Source organism: Lagopus muta, chromosome 7 (assembly GCF_023343835.1).
Source record: "Lagopus muta isolate bLagMut1 chromosome 7, bLagMut1 primary, whole genome shotgun sequence".
NCBI classification, from domain to species: domain Eukaryota; kingdom Metazoa; phylum Chordata; class Aves; order Galliformes; family Phasianidae; genus Lagopus; species Lagopus muta.
Window position 1 is genome coordinate 41,516,024 of NC_064439.1, and position 21,658 is coordinate 41,537,681.

Here is a 21,658-nt window from a genome sequence, read left to right on the forward strand (position 1 = left end):
CTCCTTATCTCCTTATCCAGGAACTCCAGAAGAGGAAACAAATTCTTTCTAGAAACAAAAAACACCCTAGTAATGTTTGCATTGGAATGCCAGTTGCTAACAGCTACTGGGACTTAAAAGAAATCTGAATGCCACATGAGCAGCTCGTTACAAGCTGTAGCACTGTCAAATCCAGCGTCAGTTTTTCTAGTTTTGTTTTTAAGCAGCAATGACCATGCTACAACACTGTTTACTGGTCGAACTGAAATAAATTTAGGGCTGTGACTGAACTGTGCCAAGTGTTGAGTCATCACTGCGTGCTTCTATAAAAAGCTATATTAGTGTTCCCAAAAAACCTAAGAACACTAGATCTGTCAGTATAAGTCATAGAGAAAAAGAAGTTACATTCAAATACAAAATAGTCCTTTTTAATATGGAAAAAAAAAAAGCAGAAATAAATATTTTTAATGTCATTGTCAATAAACAATTTAGTTTAAGGCTATTTCTTATAGAGTATGTTCTGTAGCTTTCTAGGTTTCAGTTTCACTGTGTATTTAAAAGTTGTATTGGAAGGGTTGGGTCAGTTCTGTTATCACGCAAAATAAAAGATTTTTTTCCATAGAAGGTTAATCTTGGCACTTTTTTTTTTTTTGTGAATACTTGTTTTGCAGAATGTGGGGAAGAAGTATCAGAAAAAGCCTGAGCCACTGTGAGATTGATTTCTGTAGTCATGAATTTTATTCTTGACTTTCCAATAGTGGAAGAGAAATAGCGAACAATGGATTATCCAAATAGAATCCAAGAGCGGAAACAAGAAAACCTGCATGATAGATAACATGTTTATTTTCATGGCTGCTATAATGCCACCTCAACAGGCATGTACATTCAAGCATTTTTAAACGTCATAGTCTAATTAGTCTAACCTGAATAGCAGTTACTTGCTGGCCAATTACTTAAACAGGCATACAAGCTAATTTCAATTACACTACTGTGAAATTTATCAAGTAAATAACTGACTTATATAATCCAAATATGTCTTCTTATTAAAAAACACCAGTAATTCAATAGTTTAATGAAGTAAAGAGGTGTAAGTAAGGAACTATTCAAGTTCCTTTTGCTACATGCTTCTCTGCCTTACACTAAAAATAGGACAGCAGAAGTTCCAGGGAAATTTTGCCAAAAAAACAAGCACTTATAGCATCATTACAAACCAGCACTAAATAAAATTACATAAGTATCCATATGCTTATGCTTAAAAGCAACAGCATGTGTCTTATATAGTGCTCGATGGTCACGATCTGTGTCAAAGCAAAGCAGAACAAGTGGGAAGATAGTATGGATGATACACTGCCTGAAATGGAGGTTTGGAGCGGTGTTAACTTCATGTGTACATTTCTGCCTTCTTTGCTGTGATTTCTCAGACTTGTATACTTCTGTTTCCATTAATTTGGCCAAGTGGCACAGTCATCTGATTACAATTTTAAGGATATTAAAGATGAAAACACTTTATTATCATCAGAAGCAAAACTTCTGAAAGCTGAAATGCTCATATCTCTGCCACGCTGAGAAGTTGGTAAGGAAATCAATAATTCAGTCATAAATAGAAAGCTTTGAGGAGAAATAGTGTGAGGAAAATTAGGGTAGGACTGAATATTTAAGAAAAAAAACAACCTACCAACCCAAAAGAAAACAGATATTTCCAAAGCGCTGCTTCTGCTTATTACAGAAAGAAAGAAAGAGCCTGAAAATTATGCTGACTGGTGCTCTTTCAATGACTCACTGTGCAGTATTTAGTTTAAACATCGTTCAGTAACAAGGGATACGCCAGCTATTAGTTTCCCAGCATCCACAGTTCACAGTGCTGGAGTTTATCACTGTTGCTGTATGCTGTTACACTCTCCCTCTATTGATAACCTGGATATTAACTAATTATCGCTGAATGTAGCTCATAAGCACGTTGCCTGTGCTCATTTCCTTGGATGCTTCTTCCAAAGAGACTGAAAATATATATTTATAGGGTACACCTATGGGCCCACCTTTGCACCATGGGCTCCACTGTGTCATCATTTACAAGAACACTGGTAATGATTCACATGCCAAAAATGATGTTCCAGATGCTCCTTTTCCTGCCAAGATGGACAACTTGGTCTGTGGTTCAGCAAAATACTTCCTCAACACACTACCAAAAAGACAGCAGCCACTTGCCTCTCCTTATCTGGATTCTGCTTGCTCCAGGTCTCTTTACCCCTACAACAATGAGGATGTTGGAGAGAGATAAGCCAGCTGGAGCTTGTCAGCTTTTTAATGCCGAGAGGACTTGGGAGTTGCCTGTCCTGACTGCAAGCTCTTGACTATTCAGCTGGTCTGAAGTGGCAGGAGGATTTAATGTTTTAATACTGAATTTACTTACTGAAAGATTTTGATATTCTGTGGGAATTTGATTTAGAAGTGTGATACAGCAATATGCTAAAATCACAATACAAGCATGAGATAGTAACTGTAACATATAGTGGAACTGCAGTTCAAGTAGATCACTAGCATTTGTCTCTGTACTCTCCTGCCACAGAGAGAGCTTTTGTCCTAATTGTGGAGACCTCAAAGCATGGATTAAATGAGAAAGTGTCTGTTAATCTTTAGAAAGGCTGCACAGTGAACCATTCTTTGTATTCTTTTACCCAGTAGTTTCTGTTCTGCTGCTTAATTTGTAAGAATAAATGTTACATTTTTTTCCATGTTGAGTCATGGCTCTCATCTTAGCCAGTACTTCTGGAGGATGAATTTTCACTGAAATCAAGTCCTGAAAGCGATCGGTGAGGAGAATCTTAATAAAACTAAGAGTTGTTTGGGAATTTAGAATCAAGGACTCTGGGATCACTGCACATTATATTTTGGATCTGAGGTCCATCTGCATCAGAGAAGGGGACATCTCCTGGGATGAAGGACTTTCTGGATCCATCAGAAGCTTCAGGCATAAGCGGCAAGTAGATCAGATGCACCTCATGCTGCCAGTGCATGCAGGCCAGTTTTGCCCATACAGCCTCATGTGCACTGGAAGGAATTTACACCTGTAGGTATTTGGTTAATATAGTACAAAATACCACCACTGCAGATTTTTAGGCTTTATGACTGAAGTAAGTTGAAAGCAAACACACTAGACTTAGTTTTCTATTTTTCATGGGGAAAAAAAAAAAAGGCAGAAGAGTGGAGGGAGCAGCCTAGATGAGATACAGATAACACAAAGCCTATATACATGAAACTACGCTAACCCTTGAAATACTTGGAAGTCATGGCAGGTTTTAAGTAACAGCAAACAAAATGTGGAGAGCAGCAGGGACTGTGCATCCGATTTTCTGTGCCATGGTGCAGGGGTGTCTGATGAAATCTTAGAGTGAACCAGCTGAGTACTCTGAGCAGCTGAACATGGTTCAGCAAAGCAGATCTAACTATTGTAGACCGCCTGTTTGTAAATTGTACTCTGTTGCTTAACTGAACATTCATGAAATTAAAATACATTTCAATAAAATCCACCAAGAAAATATGCTTGGAGATCCAGTATGCAGACAGAAAGTGCATTAGCTCAAATTAGGAAAAAAAAAAAAAAAAAAAAAAATAAAAAAAAATCAATGCAGCTTCTGCATATTATTGCAATCTACATTTTGTAGCCAGCAGGCTTTTCATTGCTGCTGCTATTACTGGTAGAGTTCAAATAATCGTTAGAGCTGGAGAACATTCTTAGGACACAAAAAATTCTTTTATTTATTTTATTGTTTTTTCAAAACAAACGTGCAGCTCCATCATTTGTACATGGTTGCATTTCTCAGTTATCTGTTATTTCAAAAGATAAAGCGCACAGCACTGGAAAATAAGTGTTTTTTTGGATTTTGTTTTTTTGTTGTTATTTTTGGTGGTGGTGATGGTGTTTTGTTTGTTTTTTTCGAGAACGTAATTAACAAAAGAATCCTTCTGATTCACATTCTTTCTCATGAGGCCATCATTTCAAAGGCTCACCATGCAAGTACATCACTGTAAGTTCTTCTCTTTTTCTTTACTCATTTCATTTTCTCACGGAGGAAAGGCTGGACATTCTCAAGAACTCTCTTACTCTTTGAAGCAGTAACAATTTTCTGATTGCCTGAGGCACTCGGGCCAAGATTAATAATTCCTTGTTGCCCACATTAGGCATCACAACCCTACTCTTGTTTATAATTCTAAGATTTGACCCCAGGCTATGGGAATCAGCAGATCTGTAATTACTTTCCCTCTAAATGCTATACAAGCTGCAATGAAGAATCAAACATACACGGCTCCCTCTGATGTGGCACCGATGTCCACTGCAGTGACAAAGCAAAGAACCTGTTTATGTTTTCCGAGCTGCTTTTGGCCTGGATGCCCACATTTAAATACAATGCAAGACAATGCAACCACAGACACATTGAAGGAAGTTCTCGAGGTATTTCTACCAATGACTTCACCTCCTCTCCCCAAAAAAGTAAAAGGCTGTGTTCAAAGTTCCTTTTTGGAAGAATTCATTCCTTCTTTGTTACCTTAAATGCAGAACATAGATTCTGGCCACTTTCTCAACTTGTAGTTTCTCAGATTGTTAGCATTTCTATTCCTGAGCTAGTATTTATTCAAAGTCTTAAGTGGTTGAACTTAATAAGATAGAAGGAAGAAAAAGGAAAAGACTTCTCAGATATGTAAAGCAGGTAAAATATGACATGACATGGTTTCACATAGAACACATTGAATGAACCTGAAATGTATCATAAAAGCATAGAATGACCTAGGTTAAAAAGAACCACAATGATCATTTAGTTTCAACCCCTCTGCTACGTGCAGGGTCGCCAACCATCCAGGGATGGGGCATCCACAACCTCCTTGGGCAACCTGTTCCAGTGCATCAGCCCCTCTGAGTGAAGAACTTCCTCCTAATATCTAACCTAAATCTGCCCTGTCTCAGTTTAAAACCTTTCCCCCTTGTCCTATCACTATCAACCCTTGTAAACAGCTGTTCCTCCTCATGTTTTTATGCTCCCTTCAAGTACTGGAAGGCCACAATGAGGCCTCCCCAGAGCCTTCTCTTCTCCAAGCTAAACAAGCCCAGTTCCCTCAGCCTTTCCTCATAGGAGAGGTGCTCCAGCCCTCTGATCATCTTACTGCCCTCCTGTGCACCCGCTCTTGGTAGGATAGTTGGACATTATACAGAAGAATATAGACAAAAAGAAGCATAGTCTCCTCTCAAGAAGTCAAACGCTAGAAGGGTAAGAGTGCTGTGGAAACAAATTCATTCATGTTCCTGGAGCACGCAGTATACTGAAGAATGTCACAGAAATGCCAGTATGGGAATTAATGAATCTAAAGCCCAAATAATAGAGTTCTTATAGCATACACTAAAAAAATCTTAAGCCACCAAACTGATCAGTGTAGATAGAACACAGTATTGCATACACATTCATTCAGTGAGTCCTTTCATCTTGTGGAATTCGCAAGGCAAAGATCCCATGGAAAAAACTGTGCATAAACATGCAACTATTTGCCAAAGCAATCCTAATTTTCTGGAGTTTTCTATTTTGTAAAGCCTTCTGGTTTTGCACTGTCAATATTGCATAGCTGTCTAATTCCATAGTTTTATAAAAGAAATCCACAGAATTATGACGTGGGTTTATAAGATGTATCACATACAGATGTTCACCTATCTCTGATATGAAAGCTAACAGAGACTAGCAACAGGATTAAGTTGCCATCCAATAAAGATGAACATTCTGGCATTAGGATACTTAGCCAGAATGATCCTGGGGAAATGCTGGATTTTGTTTTAGCGGGCTATTGTGGGCTCTGCTTTTTTGTCTTGCCTTTTCCATACCATTGCTCTGCTAAGCCCATTTTTTTCCCCCTCCCTCTCTCCTACATCTGAGCCTTCCTGCCATCCTGCTCTAGTTCCTTCATTTAGACAGTTCTGTTCCTCAGACTATTCCCCAGTCCGTGCTGTGTGTTCTCTTGCCATTCCCAATCTGTTCTCTTAGCCTCTTGTACCATTAGCAGTGTTACCCTATGTTTCTCTCCTCACTCACACACTTTCATCTTCTCTCTGCTGTGAGTTCTCTGTACCAGTTTCCTTAAGAAAATGCCCCCTTTTCCCTACGGAAGTGTTTCTTTTGATCATAAATTTTTTTTCCCCTCCCAAATCTTCCCAAGTTGTGGCCTCACTATTCTTCTTGTCTTACCAGTTCTCAGGTATAGCTTGCTGAAGTTAATTAATTGGTCACTCCTGTTCTCTATAAGATGTTAGAAGACCTTCATCTATCCTCTCAAATTCCCACAGTCAAAATCCACTCCTATGACTCCAGCCTCAACTGGCATCTGCTCGGGAACTGGAACTGCAGTTCCAGTTTTCTTTTCCTATGTTCCAATGTGTTCTTCCTCTAAGCCTCTTGCACAATCTTTTGATGTCCGTGTTTTAGGCCATTCTGCTGCAAGGGCTGCAAATCAAGAGTAGGAAGACAAGAAGTCTGAGACATGTTCAGTACCTTATATCACAGAATTGTCCCCAAGAGCCTGCAATTTCAGAGACATAGCAGCTTCCTTTCAGCAGGCCGAAGATGGAGCAATCTCAGGATGAAGTATTTGGAAACTTTCACTACATTTTATCAATGTTTCCTCTGAATATGTGATTTTTCTTCAGATTTATGTAATCTGGCTAAATGCAGTCAAAATAGAAGGGAAGGACTTTCTCTAATGAAAGTAGGATATTTTATGTGGAATAAACACTGTATTGTTCTTTCACCTTCTTTGGAAAAAAAAACAACAAAAACACAACAACACAACTATTTTACCTTTAACTTTCATTTCAGTTTTAAATCAAAGCAAAATGTGTTATGAAGCAGACAACCAACACTGAATACATAGTCCTGAATAGATAATGCTAATCAGTGTTTGAAGTGGAATATTACAATAATCACAGAATTGTAGGGGTTGGAAGGGACCTCTAGAGAATATAGACTCCAACCTCCCTGCTGAAGTAGGTAAGATTTAATCTGTACAGACCGTGAAGGACACCAAAAAGACTGAATTATTCAAGGCTATGGGCCAGTGTAGAGATCAGAAAGTAAAATGAATTTATTTATTTCATGTACTCGAACGCCAAAATGAGAGAATAGCTTATTGTAGCTGAAAGAAATTACATGAATATGAGTGCAGTTTAGCATGAATCACTGTGCTGAAGAAGCTCCTTACTAATAACTCAATGAAATTCAGAAACAGTATCACGAAGCTAATCACTTGAGGCTGCTGTTATTATCAAGCTACTGGCTGAGATAAAAGAACAAGTTATCATTTAACAAATCTATCAGGATATCTCATTAATCTCACAGAGAATATTCATTATCAATACAATCAGCATTTGTTTTTAGACAAAACACATTAAGATTCACAAAAACTGCAAGTGGGCTTTGAACTGCTGGCATACTCTCAGCATAGCCTCAGTGTATTTTTGGGATAACAAAGAGAAAAACAAAGACTGATACAGTCATGTGAGCCTGATTCCCAGAAGGCTCTTTGTGCATGCTAGATATTGGATTCTGCAATGAATTAGGAGCAAAAGTGACGAGATTTATGAGAGAGGCTGGGTCTTGTACACTTATCGCACCCTTGCCCATTTGAAAATCCTTCTGTTATCCATTAACAGTCAAGTCCTATAACAAGTCATCAAAGTATTAAGTCAGCAGCTAGAAGTAACAATAAAAATACAACTGTTAAGCTTATTCCTCTATGAATTATCCTACCACACTTAATGCTTAACTACAATGTGCCACTTAGATACAAAGAGGTTTGGATCACTGATGCCCTATCACTTTGTGGCAGAAAAATAGTAGATGGGCTCAAAGTTGATAATCCTGCATCATATATAAGTTATGAGTAAGAATGCAAAACTGTGTCTTCCCAGTTCTACCAGAAACTTATTTTCTTGTGAGACAGCAAAGGGTAGAAAAATCTTTCCTTTCTCCAGAAAGCTGCACAACAGCAACAAAAATTCTGCCTCATCACTACAGACAGTACAGGTAGAAGAAGTTATTTTGTCCTTTGCTCATTGCTTGCAGACTGGGCAGAAACTCATCCTCTGTTATTGCCAAAAACCATAATAAATCTGTTTTTAAAACATTGGAGTCCTGTTACTATAGGCTGTTTTTTACAATCATTGTATTTACTGCTCCTGCAGAAGACTGGCTCTCTGCTCTCACAAAGTACAGTAGTGTGCAGGAAGAATTAAGCCGTTCTAAACCACTGTCTTTTAGATTAGGTGCTGATAACAGAAATAGTCCACTGGAGCGTTAATTATTTAGTAGTGGACTGGAACTCTTCATTCCTTCCGCATTTCAATAATTGGATGTAAGGAGAGACCTTGCTTCCTAGACTGAAGGTCGCCTTAACTCTTAACAAATTGCAGCATTTAAACTGACAAGGTCAGACTGATATTTGTATTATTTCTAGAACTTTAATCTAAAGAATCACTAAAGTAATGAAGATGGGTTCCCTTCTCCAAAGTGGACTGAAGCAACTGAACATTTTACCTTTCAAAGACATCAAAACCGCTATTCTTATTTTAATAGCAAGAACAGCTCTAGCACAGCTCCTGACTGTGATTGGATAAACTAAGGATGAATCAGTGCCTGTATCACAGCTAGTAATAGTGCTACCATCAACTTCAATGCTACAAGGATTTTGCTGACTTTTTGCTTATTTATTTTTAAATAAAATTCTAAGCTTCAGAATTGGAAGATGATGGTAAAATGCCCCACATTTCCTGTATTCTAGGCTTGCTACAAAAGTTAAAACAACAACAAAAGAGCAACAACAAGGTTACATCTCTAAAAGCACCCAGGAGTAACACATCTCACAAGAAGTGACCAAGTATTAGAGTGCTGTTGTTTGTATACAATCGTGATTTCATGGATGCCTTAACATGAAACAGCTACAAAATCCTGATCTACTTTAATTTTTGAAAAATATTGTACAATAAAATTTATGGAAACGATCTGCTTTTTCTCCAAGTCACTACTTCAGTTCTACTTTCACACATCTGTATTTTCCTTTTATCATCCCCCTACATTATAACCATTGAAATCACTACGTGTACCAAAGCATACCCAGAAATAGAGGTAGTGTATAAAAGAACAACAGGTAAACACATAATTTATTTCTGAAATGCTTGATGGAGCTGACTTAAACATGCTGAAATATAGTCTGTTGCCTAATTAAAATCTAGCTATGAAAATATTCATTGCTAGCTTTGTTATATCAATTTCATTATACAAATATTGTTTTTTGGCATCTAGTAATAAGCATCTACCAAGCTGATGAGTCACCTGCTGTTTTACTTATCAATATTGACATGAATAATATACTAAGACTAAATTTAATTCCCCCAAATAAAGCAAACCCTCCAGGCTTATCAACTCATCAACAACCAACTCTTCTGAATCATATTGCTTCTCCTCAAAATTAGACTTCTATAGTTCCTGTGTTGAGAAAACTGCATCTTAACTTTTTCTCAAACTTCTGCGACCAAAATTAGTTCTCACCTTCCCCAAAGTAATCTTTATTGTGCCATTTTAACATGGTTTCCCAAACTCAGGACAATTGTAAAATGACTTCTCAGTCATTTTAATATCTGCTGTAAAATGTAAGGCATGAAGAATGCTTTATGTGACATTGAAAAGGTTATTACAAAATAGCAATGTGCAGCCTATAACTTTAAACTTATCCTTTTTTTCCTTTTTCTTTTTCTCCCAGATAGAATCATAGAAAGATTTGGTTGGGAAAGGACCTCAAAGATCATTTAGCTCTGACTCCCTGCTGTGGGCAGGGCTGCCAGCCACCAGACCAGACTGCCCACGGCCCCATCCAACCTGGCCTTAAACACTCCAGGGACAGGGCATCCATATCCGCCCTGGGCAGCTGTGCCAGCACCTCACCCAGTGACAAACTTCCCTCGATATCTAATCTAAATCTCTCCTCCTTTCAAGGCACTTTAACGTACAGCCTTAAAGAGGTAGCTACAGGTTAGCAAAGCTGTGTATTCAATTAAAGCATCACTCTCATTAGTGACACACACCTCAATGATGAGCAAGAAACCACCACCAGGCCTCAAGAACACTTAACCAAGATGTAGAGGGCACGGAAAACTAGCAGAGCTGCAGCTCTCCTTACCACAACACACGGTTTATCCCCAAAAAACCCTGTAATTAAAACTCTGGGCATTCTCCAAAAATCACACAAGCACTTAACACATGCAGGAAACGACCAGCGAGCCCCAAATTAATCGGTGTAGCCAACAGAAATCGGTGTAAACCCAACAGAAAAAGGAGAGCTGCCAAAATCGCAGGCACCCCCTTCAACCACTGCTCCTCAACGACCCGAGCCACCACCCCACAAACTCCACGGCTGAGGTGAGGGGAAGGCACGGAAGCTTCCCGCATGCGCACAGGCCGTGCTCCCCCTCCTGCCCGTTCCCTGTAGGGCAGGGCAAGGGGCGGGAGGAAGGCGGGAGAAGCGGCTTCAAGGACCGGGCAAGCGGGTGAGGAGAGGGTGGGGGGGAAGAGCAATATGTCAGCTGACCGTGTCCCGTGACGGGCCCGGGTCTGACGGCGTCTGCGTCGAGGGGGCGGTCTCGCTGCCTGAGCTAAGATGGCGGCCTCCAGCGCCAGACTCTGAGGGAGTTGGAGAGGTGTAGCGGCTGCCGGGCGGGGGGCGAGGGCTCCGCTCAGTGGCCCTTCACCCCGATCGCTTGAAGCGCGGCGCTGGTGGGGGCGGTCCGTGCAGCGGGGGCTCCCCGGCCAGGTAAATCCTAGCGGCGGGGGGAGGCGAAGCGGCAGCGGCGGCCCCCGCCTCCTTCCACAGCCCCGGGCGGGGCCGCCGGGCCGTGAAGCGCTGTCCGTGGGGTGAGGGCGCGCGCCCGGCCGCTGGGCTGCGAGGTTGCGTGGGCTGCCGCCGTGCGGCGAGAGGCGGACGTCGGAGGTCCCACCGCGGGCCGTGCGGCGCGGCGCCGCTCCCCCAGGTGTGGAAACGGGCGCTGAAACGCTGTCCTGGGGGAAGGATGGGCTTCTCTCGGTGCTCAGCCTGCCCTGCGCTCCTCATGCAGCTCTTGTGGCCGCGGGGCAGAATGTGTGCTCTCTTCTAGATAGACGCCCGTGTGCCCATTAAAAGGGGGTACCTTACTGCTCCCGGCCACAGATCAGCATACGGTCAGCTTGAGGTGCCTTGGAAATTATTTATGAAGAGTAGGGGAGATTAGGAGAAGGCTTGCGCTTATGCCGACAAGGCTTCTTTATTTTTTTCAGTATTAATAGTATGCCTGAAGAGCACGGGCAGAATTAAGTGTATGCCTCAGAAAATCTACCCTTAACGTGCTTATTTTTCACGGAGTTTTGACGTTTCTTAGCAAGGTAGCTTTTCACGTTCTACTTGCGTTCTGGGAGTCGAACCAAGCAGGCAGATGAAATGGCTGTGCGTGCAGCCTGCAGGACTGTGTCCCACCCGCTGCTGTGTGCCCTGACAGCTGCACAGCGGGCGTGAGCTCCGAGCTGGGAAAATGCTGTCTAACTGCTATGGTTTGTTGGCATTGTTTTAGTTTCGTTTCCAGCCTTGTGCTCCCAAGCTGTGGGAATGTTTGGGTTTGGAGTCTCTGTGAATGTGCTTATTCTCTGCTCTGGAGCTGCTTTTGATGTTTAGGTCATCTGGAATGTTTTCCCTTTTCCTCTTACACGTTTCCAGAAATTGGATCAATGGCAGTGAATCTGAGAAAACAAATTTGGGTAGATGGCTGCTTTGTTTCGGGTTCTCTTCTGATTCTGTTCTATTACTGCTGATTAAGTAATAGAGCCTTTCAGAAAATAGTCTGTTTCAGAACTGAAGCTTTGATTTAAAATAACTGTTACTTCTAGCTGATAAACAGACTGTCTCTTTGGGCTACTTGCCTGTAGTGAGATTTGTAGAGAAGGAGGGAAGGCTGCTCAAGGGCTTCATCTCTGAATCGAGTTGGTAAGATGCTAACAACTTGGTTCAAAATGACAGGTCCAATATTATGGAGATAAAAACAATGCTTGGCTGTAGCCTGCTTCATTTTAGAGATCTGCATCTCTGTCCAATTCCTCTCTGATGTAGATGGCCAAGTGCCAGAGCACTTAACCAGAAATTCCATTACTACTGGAAATTCTTCCATTTGAAACAAATTTCTAAGTGTTTGGAGACTCAGAGCTGAATATCTATCCCCATGTTGCAAAAACTTTCCAGGAACTTAACCTTGCATTTTAGCCTTGCCGGAATAAATTTCTGAAACGATTTAATATGTATTTCTTGCTCCTCTGGGTGTCATGTGGGTTTTCGTCATGGTTTCCAAAGATTTAATTGTCTTGAGGAACTGAATCACTGCATTTCTAGTGCTACGCTAAGGACTGGTCTTATAGGCCAGATCTAATTTCAGACCAAGCCAGTGACTTTTCTTTTAACCTGTTTCAGACTCAGTAAATGAAGCTTACTGACGTAAAAAAGCAAACAAACTCCACCTAGTATTCAGCCATTTCTTGGTGTATTGAATATTCAACTGTTTCACTTTTCAGCTTGATTGTAAAAAGGCTGCTCTCATGCCAGAAAAGACTTGATTATCATTCCTTACTGCTAGCACTTGACATAGAACCATACTCTGAAAAAACATGACAAGATGGCTAAACTGTGACTGAAAGGGACACTCCTTATTTTTTTTATCCGTTAATGAGAAAACACTTTTGTTCTCATACCTGTTTGGCTACTGGATCACTTTGGTTCATTGATTCAACAAAAAGTTGATCTAGACAGAAGAGAAAAAGAGAACATGCACGGAACAATTTGTCCTCAGTACTATTCTTCAGTGTGTGAGTGGGAGCAGTCAGCTGAGATGGACACAACTGTCACCACTGTTGTTCCTGGTAGTAGCGAGGCTGAAATTCTCAGCCTGTTTGTGTCCAGGTTTAGCAAAGGCACTGGTGCTGCTGTGGATGAGGTAGCCTGCACTGATTATCTTTTAAGGATTTGTGGGGGTTTCATCTTTCCCACCTTGCAAAAAGGCTGTGAGTTCCTGCACAGAAGGTGAACAAATCTGTTTCCAAAATTTATTATGCTGTAGTACCTTAAGAGCAGAGCATTTGTAGGGAGAAGTTTAATTCCTGAAGAATCTGTCTGAAAGTGAAACATTGCCAATTAGCAAACAGAGCAGTGAAAGAGGCACATGAAACCTAGACAGCTAAAACTTTTTGGTACAAATTACAGTAATATGTTTTAAAGTAGATACATAAATGACAGGAATTAGGTTCCAGAGCTGTAAGCTAAAAGGTGTTCGTGTAGAACTGCAGATAAACAGAACCATGTTCTTTACCAGTGCCTTCCTCTTACTTTTGTTCAATTGGTCACTGTTTTTTATCCTCTTAGCATGCATTCTCTCTCTCAGGAAAGTCACACTTCAGCTTTAAGTATAATCTTATCCATGCTTCTACCCTCCCATTGTGACAGCATAGTGGAACAATCCTATTTGGGGCCCTGCACTGCTACCTTAGCATAGGTTAAAACTTCACTTAGGAGAGAGAGAGAAGATTTCTGTTAACATAGGAAAAATATGGCCAGGTAAAAAGGCAGTTGAATTCTGTAATAAATTTTGAACCCACAGGCAAACTTCTGACGGCACGCTTAAGTATTCCTTAGCTTAAGTAATTACAGCTATGCCTATTGCTTTGATGCTTACAAGGTCACAGCTTCTTTCGAACTCTACAAGTATTAGTTTAAGACTGACTTATCTCTGTTTCCTGAAATAGACTCTAGTTTCCCAGCTGGTAATTTTGTCTGAAGGATGTGAAAGAATAGAGAATTGATAAGTGTATGCAAGTTGAATGCAGCTTGTGTAATGCACCTATTCAGGTAGCTTAAATTCAGTGGCAGGGGTGTCCTGGTAGCAATCCAATCTCTTTAATTCTAGGGCCTGCTGTTTGTGGTACATGCAAAACATAGATGAGGTTTCAACTCTTCCCCAAAAGCTGTTCCACTGCTACTTAAAGTACTACAAGAACCAAAAAGAAAAGCACTGTCAAACTTCTGTCTTGTGGCATAAACCAATTAAACTATTCAGATACTGAGAGAGTGCATTAGGTCTTCTCTAAACATAATATGCAAGTCACGGGCAATATTTTGCCTACAGGAACCTCAGGTTTGTTGTTCATGTGGGTTTGTTTGTTTTTTACTGTATTCCACATTCAACATGCTCTCTTATTCAAACAGATGAAATGTTTTTAAAATATTGCTTTCAGACTAGTTGCCTGTAGAAATAGAGCTGAACTGTTGATCTGTTATAAAACTGAGAGCCACGTGCATAGGATATCCAAAATCTGTGCTACAATGTCTTCACAGCAACCTTTGATGTGATTTTTTTTATTAGTGGGTGCTGCAGGGTATTAAAATAATCATGAAAATTGAAGCCTTGTTGTCTTGACTGCTGTTAAAAGCGAAATGCAGCATTTAACTTTAGAAAGATGACTGACTTGGCACAGAAATGGATTTATCTTAGATGGCAGGAGAAGAAGGCAGAGGTAATAGTAAGAGTGTTATCTTTTGGTGAATTAATGTTGATATGACTAAGCAAGCCACTGCATCTTACACTGGCACTATGGCTAAATGTGATTATTAATACAACTTGCTGTGGTTGTACTATCAGGTACTGAAGTTACAATGTCTGAGTCAAAGGAGGTAATGTTTATTTTCTTATTTCAAAGACATCTTTGACTAGAATTAGTTTTTCATCTTGCCCTCACTGTGAACTATAGGTAACTACAAAATAGCCTCTGAACTTCACTGCAGCAGCTCAGAACACTCAGCTGTTGTTAGCTTTGTTCTCTGTTAAACAGCAGGAAAATGTGTATAAGAATTAATTGTCACTAATTCTTGGCATATTATGCCTTTCTGCTAATCTTCTCAGAGGGGGAGATGGTTGCAATTACTCTGCAGAGGCACAGTGATGAGTAAAGCATTAAAGCTTAATGATTTTAGCAGTTTTAGTCTAAGGAAAAAAGGCAAGTGGATTTGTCACTTCCACTATGCTTACGAGGCTTCATGTATCAGTATCCTGAATCTAGTTAGATGCTGTTGTCAGAATTGGTGGAAGGGACTCCTGTGTGTTCCCCAGAGCTGTATCAGAGCTACGTGTTTGCAAGCGTGAGAACATCTTGCTTTATTCTGAAGCAGGTGGTGGTCAGGTCTGGGAGATGCAGGAGTTGATTTGAGAGGTCTGGTGCTGACAGAACTGGAGTTTGCAGACAAATCAAACTTGCAATTCCATACTTAATGGAGGTAGTGTTGCTTTAAGCTTATATTCCACTTGCTAATATGTTAATGGCAAGAGAACTAGTTTAAAAAGGAGAGGTATGAGGATTGGCACTTTATTCTGAAAGCTAACTTTAAAAATTATCACATCTGAAATGTGTTGTTGTGTATCAAACTCCCTACTTTGGACAAACTCAGCCTACTATTTCGATGTTTATTCATGGCAATAATATGTCATAGTTTTCCAGCTTAGCCTGTTTAAGAACTTCAGGAATGATGCTGCTCAATATCCTAACTCCTGAAACTTTACTCCCAAAAGTGAGATGTAGAGAATTTAGCTTGCTACAAGTCAGTGGGGTTATTAGCTCTGGAAAATTTGACTTGAAGACTGAGTCACTGAAATATGTAAATATTACTTTCTTTTTTCTTAACCTGGGGGTAGTGCCACAAGTTCTCTTTGCTGGGTAATAGTGATTGTGCTGACTCCACCTGAGGGAAGGAATTCTCATATTAATTTCAGTTGGGCATTTGTTCTTCTTACGACTGTGTGACTGCTAAGGACTTTGCTCAGAAAGAGAACAGCCGTAAGTTGTAAGGAGTAGAAATTAGCAATGAGGAAATTTTCCAGTGTTGATCAAGTAGAATTGTCTGAATGCAGAAAGATAACCAGATTATAGCAGTGTGCTGAGTTACTTTAATGTTGCTTCAGGCAAGCAATGAATATGAACTCTTGCAGTTGTTCTGTGTGATGCTCCAAGGCTGCTGTTACACCGGTACTAGTCAAGTAATCAAGAAAAGAGAATCATATTTTTACGTGTTAAAAAATAAAATTAATGTAATAAATACAGTAAACAGAGATAAGAATTTGACTCTTAAGTGCCTTGCATGCTTAAAAAAAACAAAGTGAAGTAAAATGGAAGCCTGACTTCCCAAGTGCTCAGGATGCAGGAGTTGCAATTGTAAAAGTTGTTTAGTGTTCAGAAATGTTCCTTAGAACTTAGCTTCTCCAAAAGTGAGGATGCAACTAAGCAGTTGTCAGCAAGTTTCACTGAATTCCTTTATGTGTTTGGGGAGTAGATATTAATGTGTGAAATTAGTATGTCAGGATGTTAGCTGTGGAATTGCTTCAACTTCTACAGCACAGAGGAGGGTATGTAGTAGCCAAGCAGTGTGCTTGAAGAGCTGACTAAGCTTCTTAATTTCAAATTGCATTTCAGACTGAAAAAAACTGTTCTGTTTTTTGCTGTTTATTTAAAAAAACAGCAACACAAGTTCCCTATGTCTGTAACTAAGCTACTGGGCTCATTTCAGTCTTATGGAATTGCCAGGAGGCTGGTGTTCTGGAAGTGACTTAAAACTTGCTTAAATCTGGAACTGCAATGTTGCTGTGAAAGTAGTGTGATTGTGGTAATGTGGCAAGTAATGGGGAGCAAATGGCTGTGCTCTAGTGTTGATAAAGAGTAACTGATATAATAAAACAGGGAAATAAATGATTCGTGTTCAGCTCATCAAGCACTTAACCCATGTGTTGTTTGCTAAACATAAACATACAGGTATCTTTATGCGGAATTGACAGAGCAGCAAATTGAATGTCTTAAAGCATATTAATGATTAGTGAACTTCAGCTGTAAATGAAAATCATGATGTTTCTCTTATTCCTAGGTTTTGGCACAAAATGAATATAATTAGAGAAAACAGAGATCTTGCTTGCTTCTACACAACAAAACATTCATGGAGGGGAAAGTAAGTAGTTTGAAGTGTTTGGGTTTTTTTTAATGTTACACATGACATTTCTCCTTGCCATAGCTGGAGTTATCTAGATAGTTTTTGTATTCATGTGTGAAAACTGAACTAAAGGCTCCTCCTGCATAGTCTTTGAACTGACTGTGTCTTCACTGGAATTAATTTGAGTTTTAAACATCGTGTTTCAGCATACCTTTGTACATGTTCCCATGCTTTGGTGTAATACTTAACATGTTGTGTAATAGATTATCTGTTAAACTACTGAGATTATTTCTAGCAACAGACATCCTCAAATACACACTTACACTTGATGGAAGTCTCTTAGATTTAAAAAATGAATCTTCAGCAGTGCTTCTCTTCAAAAGTTAAGAGACTTCTAAGTAAAATTATCCTTTAAGTTCTCATATGTGTTATACTGTTTGAAGTCAGTATGTTAAAGTATGTTAAACATACTTTTTGAAGCTGTGCAGGGATTTCCTTGGTAATGTTGTCCACTGTCCTTCTCATGTGCACAACAGCTTTGTGAACTGTTGAGATTTTTTGCTTGCTACCTAAACATCACCAGAGCAGAAAGGGTGAGTTGTCTGCACCTGAGGAGAACAAGTTTTGTTTTGTTCTAATTATAAAACTGAACACTGGGGCCTGAATCTGCTTGGACGGTAAGTGGGAACTGACTTCTTTTGACTCGTGGTTTAATGCAGCGGGCAATTAAGCACCACGCAGCCATTCGCTCGCTCCTCCCAGTGGAGTAGGGGAGAGAATCGAAAAAATTAAGTGCAAGAACTCATCACTTGAGATGAAGACAATTTAATAAGAAAGGGGAAGGAAAAAAAGAAATAGTGCCGCGCAGTGCAGTTGCTTACCACCAGCTGACCAACACCTAACTGGTCTCCAAACACTGGCAGCCACCTGCCAGCTCCTTCAGTTTTATTTTTGAGCGTGGCACCACATGGTATGGAATATGCCTTTGACCAGAGTGGGTCAGCTGTCCTGGCTGTGTCTCCTCTCAGCAACTTGTGTGTCCTGCACACCTGCTGATAGGACAGCATGAGAAACAGAGCAGTCCTTGACTCAGTGTAAGCAGTGATCAGCTATCAACATTATTCAGTCCTAAATCCAAAACACAGCACCATGCCAGCTGCAATGGAGGGCATTAACTATTGCAGGCAAGATCAGCACGTGGCTTCTAATTATCATGCTTCCTGATTTCTCACTATTGAACACTGGGAGTACTGGGGTGGAAGATGGGATTGCAGTGTGGCAGATGCAGACCTTTCTCAGTTGTGCTTTGAAGAATCATGAAACTGCTTAATTATCTAATTGGAGAGTTCCCTGTCCTTTGATCATCAAAAGCTACCCTCTGGTTAGTTCAGAGTGCACAGTGAACTGAGCAACTGCCTCTGAGGGCGAAAGCTTTCTTCTCAGGACAGATTCTTGAGTGTGATTTGAAATATCACAATTCTAATAAGATAAGTATTTGTTTAAATCAAAGCTTACCTGAATTAAGATCTACACATCTGGATTTCTGTGAGCATGAGGGACTGAGCTGTCTCTGTTAGTAACAATAAAGTATTATTTTCGGATTGAACACTAAAATTAGTTTCTCTCTTAATTTTTCTTTTACACAATAGAAGATCTGATCTTTCCCTTGAAGTTCCTGTGCATGCCTTCAAGTTTAGGATGCAAACAAATTGAACCATTTGGTGGAAGTAAAATACAGTGCTCAAATTACATCTCTTGCCCATCACCTTCCATTGAAGTGCCTGCTCCTTTATGTTGCAAGCATTTGAAGTCACAGTAGGATGATCTTGAACTTTGGTATTGTTGTCATAAATGATCAACTTTTATAGAACCTAAAACTAAATCTAGAACAGATTTATGTTGAAAACTCACTGTCACTTCACCTTTTCTTGTAATAAAAGGGATAGGATTATTTGGTAGATACTTGCTGCTTGTTATGTTGCAGCAGAAACTTGTATTTAGTATATTAAATGAGTAAATAAAATGTTAAACAGTGTATTACTGCTTGTGATAAATTCTTAAGAACAGCATGAACAAGTTTTATTTGCAAAGCATAAAAGAGTGCTTACCTAAATAGTGCAACGAGAGAAGAAGAAACAGTTCAAAAGATTTTCTTTGTATTCCAAGAACTGGAGCATTCATTGGCAGACTGAATATAGTGGAATTATTAGCAGCCATAGTAACTTCAAGAGTAATAGCTTCAGATGTTCATTGCCGCTTCTCTTGACCCGCTTCTTAAATGATATAATAACATATTAAATAAGGAAAATTCAACTGTATGGAAAATCATGTGGGCTTTTCTAATAAGTCTAGTTAGCTATTCAGTTAATCTCTTACCTGTTTCTGCCAAGCCTTGATTTACCAAAAACTTAAATTGCTACACTGGATTTTAGCAAGGACAACCAGCCAAGGTATTCTTACTTCGTTCAGATTCAAAAAAAAAGATATCAATGTTCAGGTCCTGTTTCTTTAGTCAAGAGAACCGTGGATTTAACTGGCTTGGTTCAGGTTTGACTTGACTTTCTGGATGGGGCTAATTCCAGGCAGAATTACTCTAGAACTAGAGCTTTGTGTGAAGTGTAAGGCATCAGTAATACTCATATGTTTCAAATTCTGGTTACTTACATTGCAAAACTATTTCAGAAATTTAAGTAGTCTCCTTATGTAGTGTTGTTTCAGGATATGCTGTGTAGATCATGTCTAAGAAATGAAACCATGGTAAAACTTCACTTTCACACTTATGTATTGAAATTGCTTGTCTTTATTTGGTGGTTCTTGTTTTTGATGTGTCTGAAATAGGCCCAGTGACCTTGCTACAGCTGTTTTTATACACTATGGATGTCAGTATTTAATGTGCCTGTGAAATAGATGTAAAATGACTAGCCACATATTGAACTTAAGCTGCTGCGATGTGAATCATTCTGGATACAGTAGTTTTAGCTTTCCTCAAAGTGAAGAAAACTAGGTTTGGCTTAGTAGCACTTAGACTTGTTACAGTGTTGTGACCAGGTGTGCAAATTGGATGATTTCATATTACAGCTTCACACAGAAGCTTTCAGAAGGCTGACAGACACTGCTCCCTCCCCCCCATACCTGTCAGTGCTCAAGGGGTATTTTATCCATTTCCTAACAATGGCTTGTATGCAGCACATTAATTTAATGTCTGCAGTTGAACAGGATTTGTATTTGATTTTTGGAAGAACTAACATATTCTTTCTTATTTTAGGTATAAGAGAGTCTTTTCAGTTGGAACTCATGCTATCACCACATACAATCCAAACACTCTAGAAGTTACAAATCAGGTAACTGTTCCTTTTGAACATGGTTATTTAGAATTGCTTTCTGACTTCTATACACCATCCAGTGTGCATAGTGGCATTCTGTCTTCAGAAGCTACAGTCTGGTGGGATCTGAGTGGAGACAGAAGAGAGCTGCAGCAGAAACAAAATCTGGTGTTGCCTTTGCTAGCTCTAAAAATATCCAGTGGTTTCTTTTTTTGTGCTATTAGGCAACTTAATAGCCAGGAAATGATAGTTTGCTTTTGGATGTGCTGTTAGAAATGAACTGGGATAAGTTTTATTACTGTAAGGCTGTGTCCCTGAAGGGACTCAGGGCGTTTACTTACTTTAGTAAGTATCAAATAGAAAGCTCAAGCTAAAACTGTCACCTTGTATGCCAGCTATTGTCTCATTACAGCAACTCATTCGGTAATTATAGGTATTAAGGAGTTGTAAGTGGAGATGTAGTTTTAAAATTAGTAATTTTAACCTAATTAACTTTCAATTGTCTAGTGGCCTTATGGAGATATCTGTAGTATTTCTCCTGTTGGAAAAGGACAAGGAACAGAATTTAGTCTAACTTTTCGCAAAGGGAGTGGAAAAAAGTCTGAAACTCTGAAGTTTTCCACCGAGCACAGAACAGAACTCCTAACAGAGGCACTGGTAAGTTATCTTTCTTCAAACAAGCAGTAATTCCTTGATTATCATTACAGTCTGTGGTGGTTTACTGGTGGTTTACTGTGTTTTCTTTCCTTATGTAAAAAGTTGAGAAGCCAGTTGTATTTTGAGCTGTTACGTTGATGTTCTCAATCTAGTGCCTGTTGCAGCAACTAGCGTAGCATAGGTAGCAAGTAAAGCTACAAATACTGGATATGTTAAACTGCACTGAAATGGTGAATCTTCAAGGAGGCTTAGTTAATATCACTTACAATGACACGTCAGGTGTGCCAGTTTAAATTTAGACTTCCTGGATAGATCAACTACAATATTTGCATTCATTTGTGGCTATTTTTTATTTATTTATTAATTTATTTTTAACAGAGATTCAGGACAGACTTCTCAGAAGGAAAAATCACAGGACGGGTAAAGTATCTTGCTTGTCTGGTTCACATGCTCTTTAATGGAATGATTTAAAGATTTCTGCGTTGTTCTTGGAAGTTATGTCTGTGCTACGTGTGCTACTTTAAATAGCTCTTGTAAATCTGGATCTGAAGTCTCGCTTTGAGCCAGTTCTGCTTTTTCTCAATAGCAGTGAGAATCCTTTGAATGGCACAGTATTTTGAGTTCTCTTCCCTTAGTCC

At 39.6% G+C, this 21,658-nt stretch overlaps 1 protein-coding gene across 5 annotated transcripts in view; it reads left to right on the forward strand.

Moving 5' to 3' along the window:
* Positions 1-10,530: 10,530 nt before the first annotated feature.
* The window catches only part of DNAJC13 (DnaJ heat shock protein family (Hsp40) member C13), a 52,769-nt gene continuing 41,641 nt past the window's right edge, over positions 10,531-21,658 (forward strand). For 2 of the 5 annotated variants that reach the window (XR_007378174.1, XM_048951281.1), the window contains exons 1-5: positions 10,655-10,815; positions 16,978-17,058; positions 20,306-20,381; positions 20,871-21,020; positions 21,399-21,440. Coding sequence is in view for 4 of the 5 variants with exons in the window: in XM_048951281.1 (XP_048807238.1) it covers positions 16,991-17,058; positions 20,306-20,381; positions 20,871-21,020; positions 21,399-21,440 (336 nt within the window). In the remaining variant the exon portion in view is untranslated. Of the gene's footprint in view, positions 10,553-10,654; positions 10,816-10,931; positions 11,033-16,977; positions 17,059-20,305; positions 20,382-20,870; positions 21,021-21,398; positions 21,441-21,658 lie in introns of those variants that run through there. The other 3 variants (XM_048951282.1, XM_048951285.1, XM_048951283.1) reach the window with 3 other exon arrangements.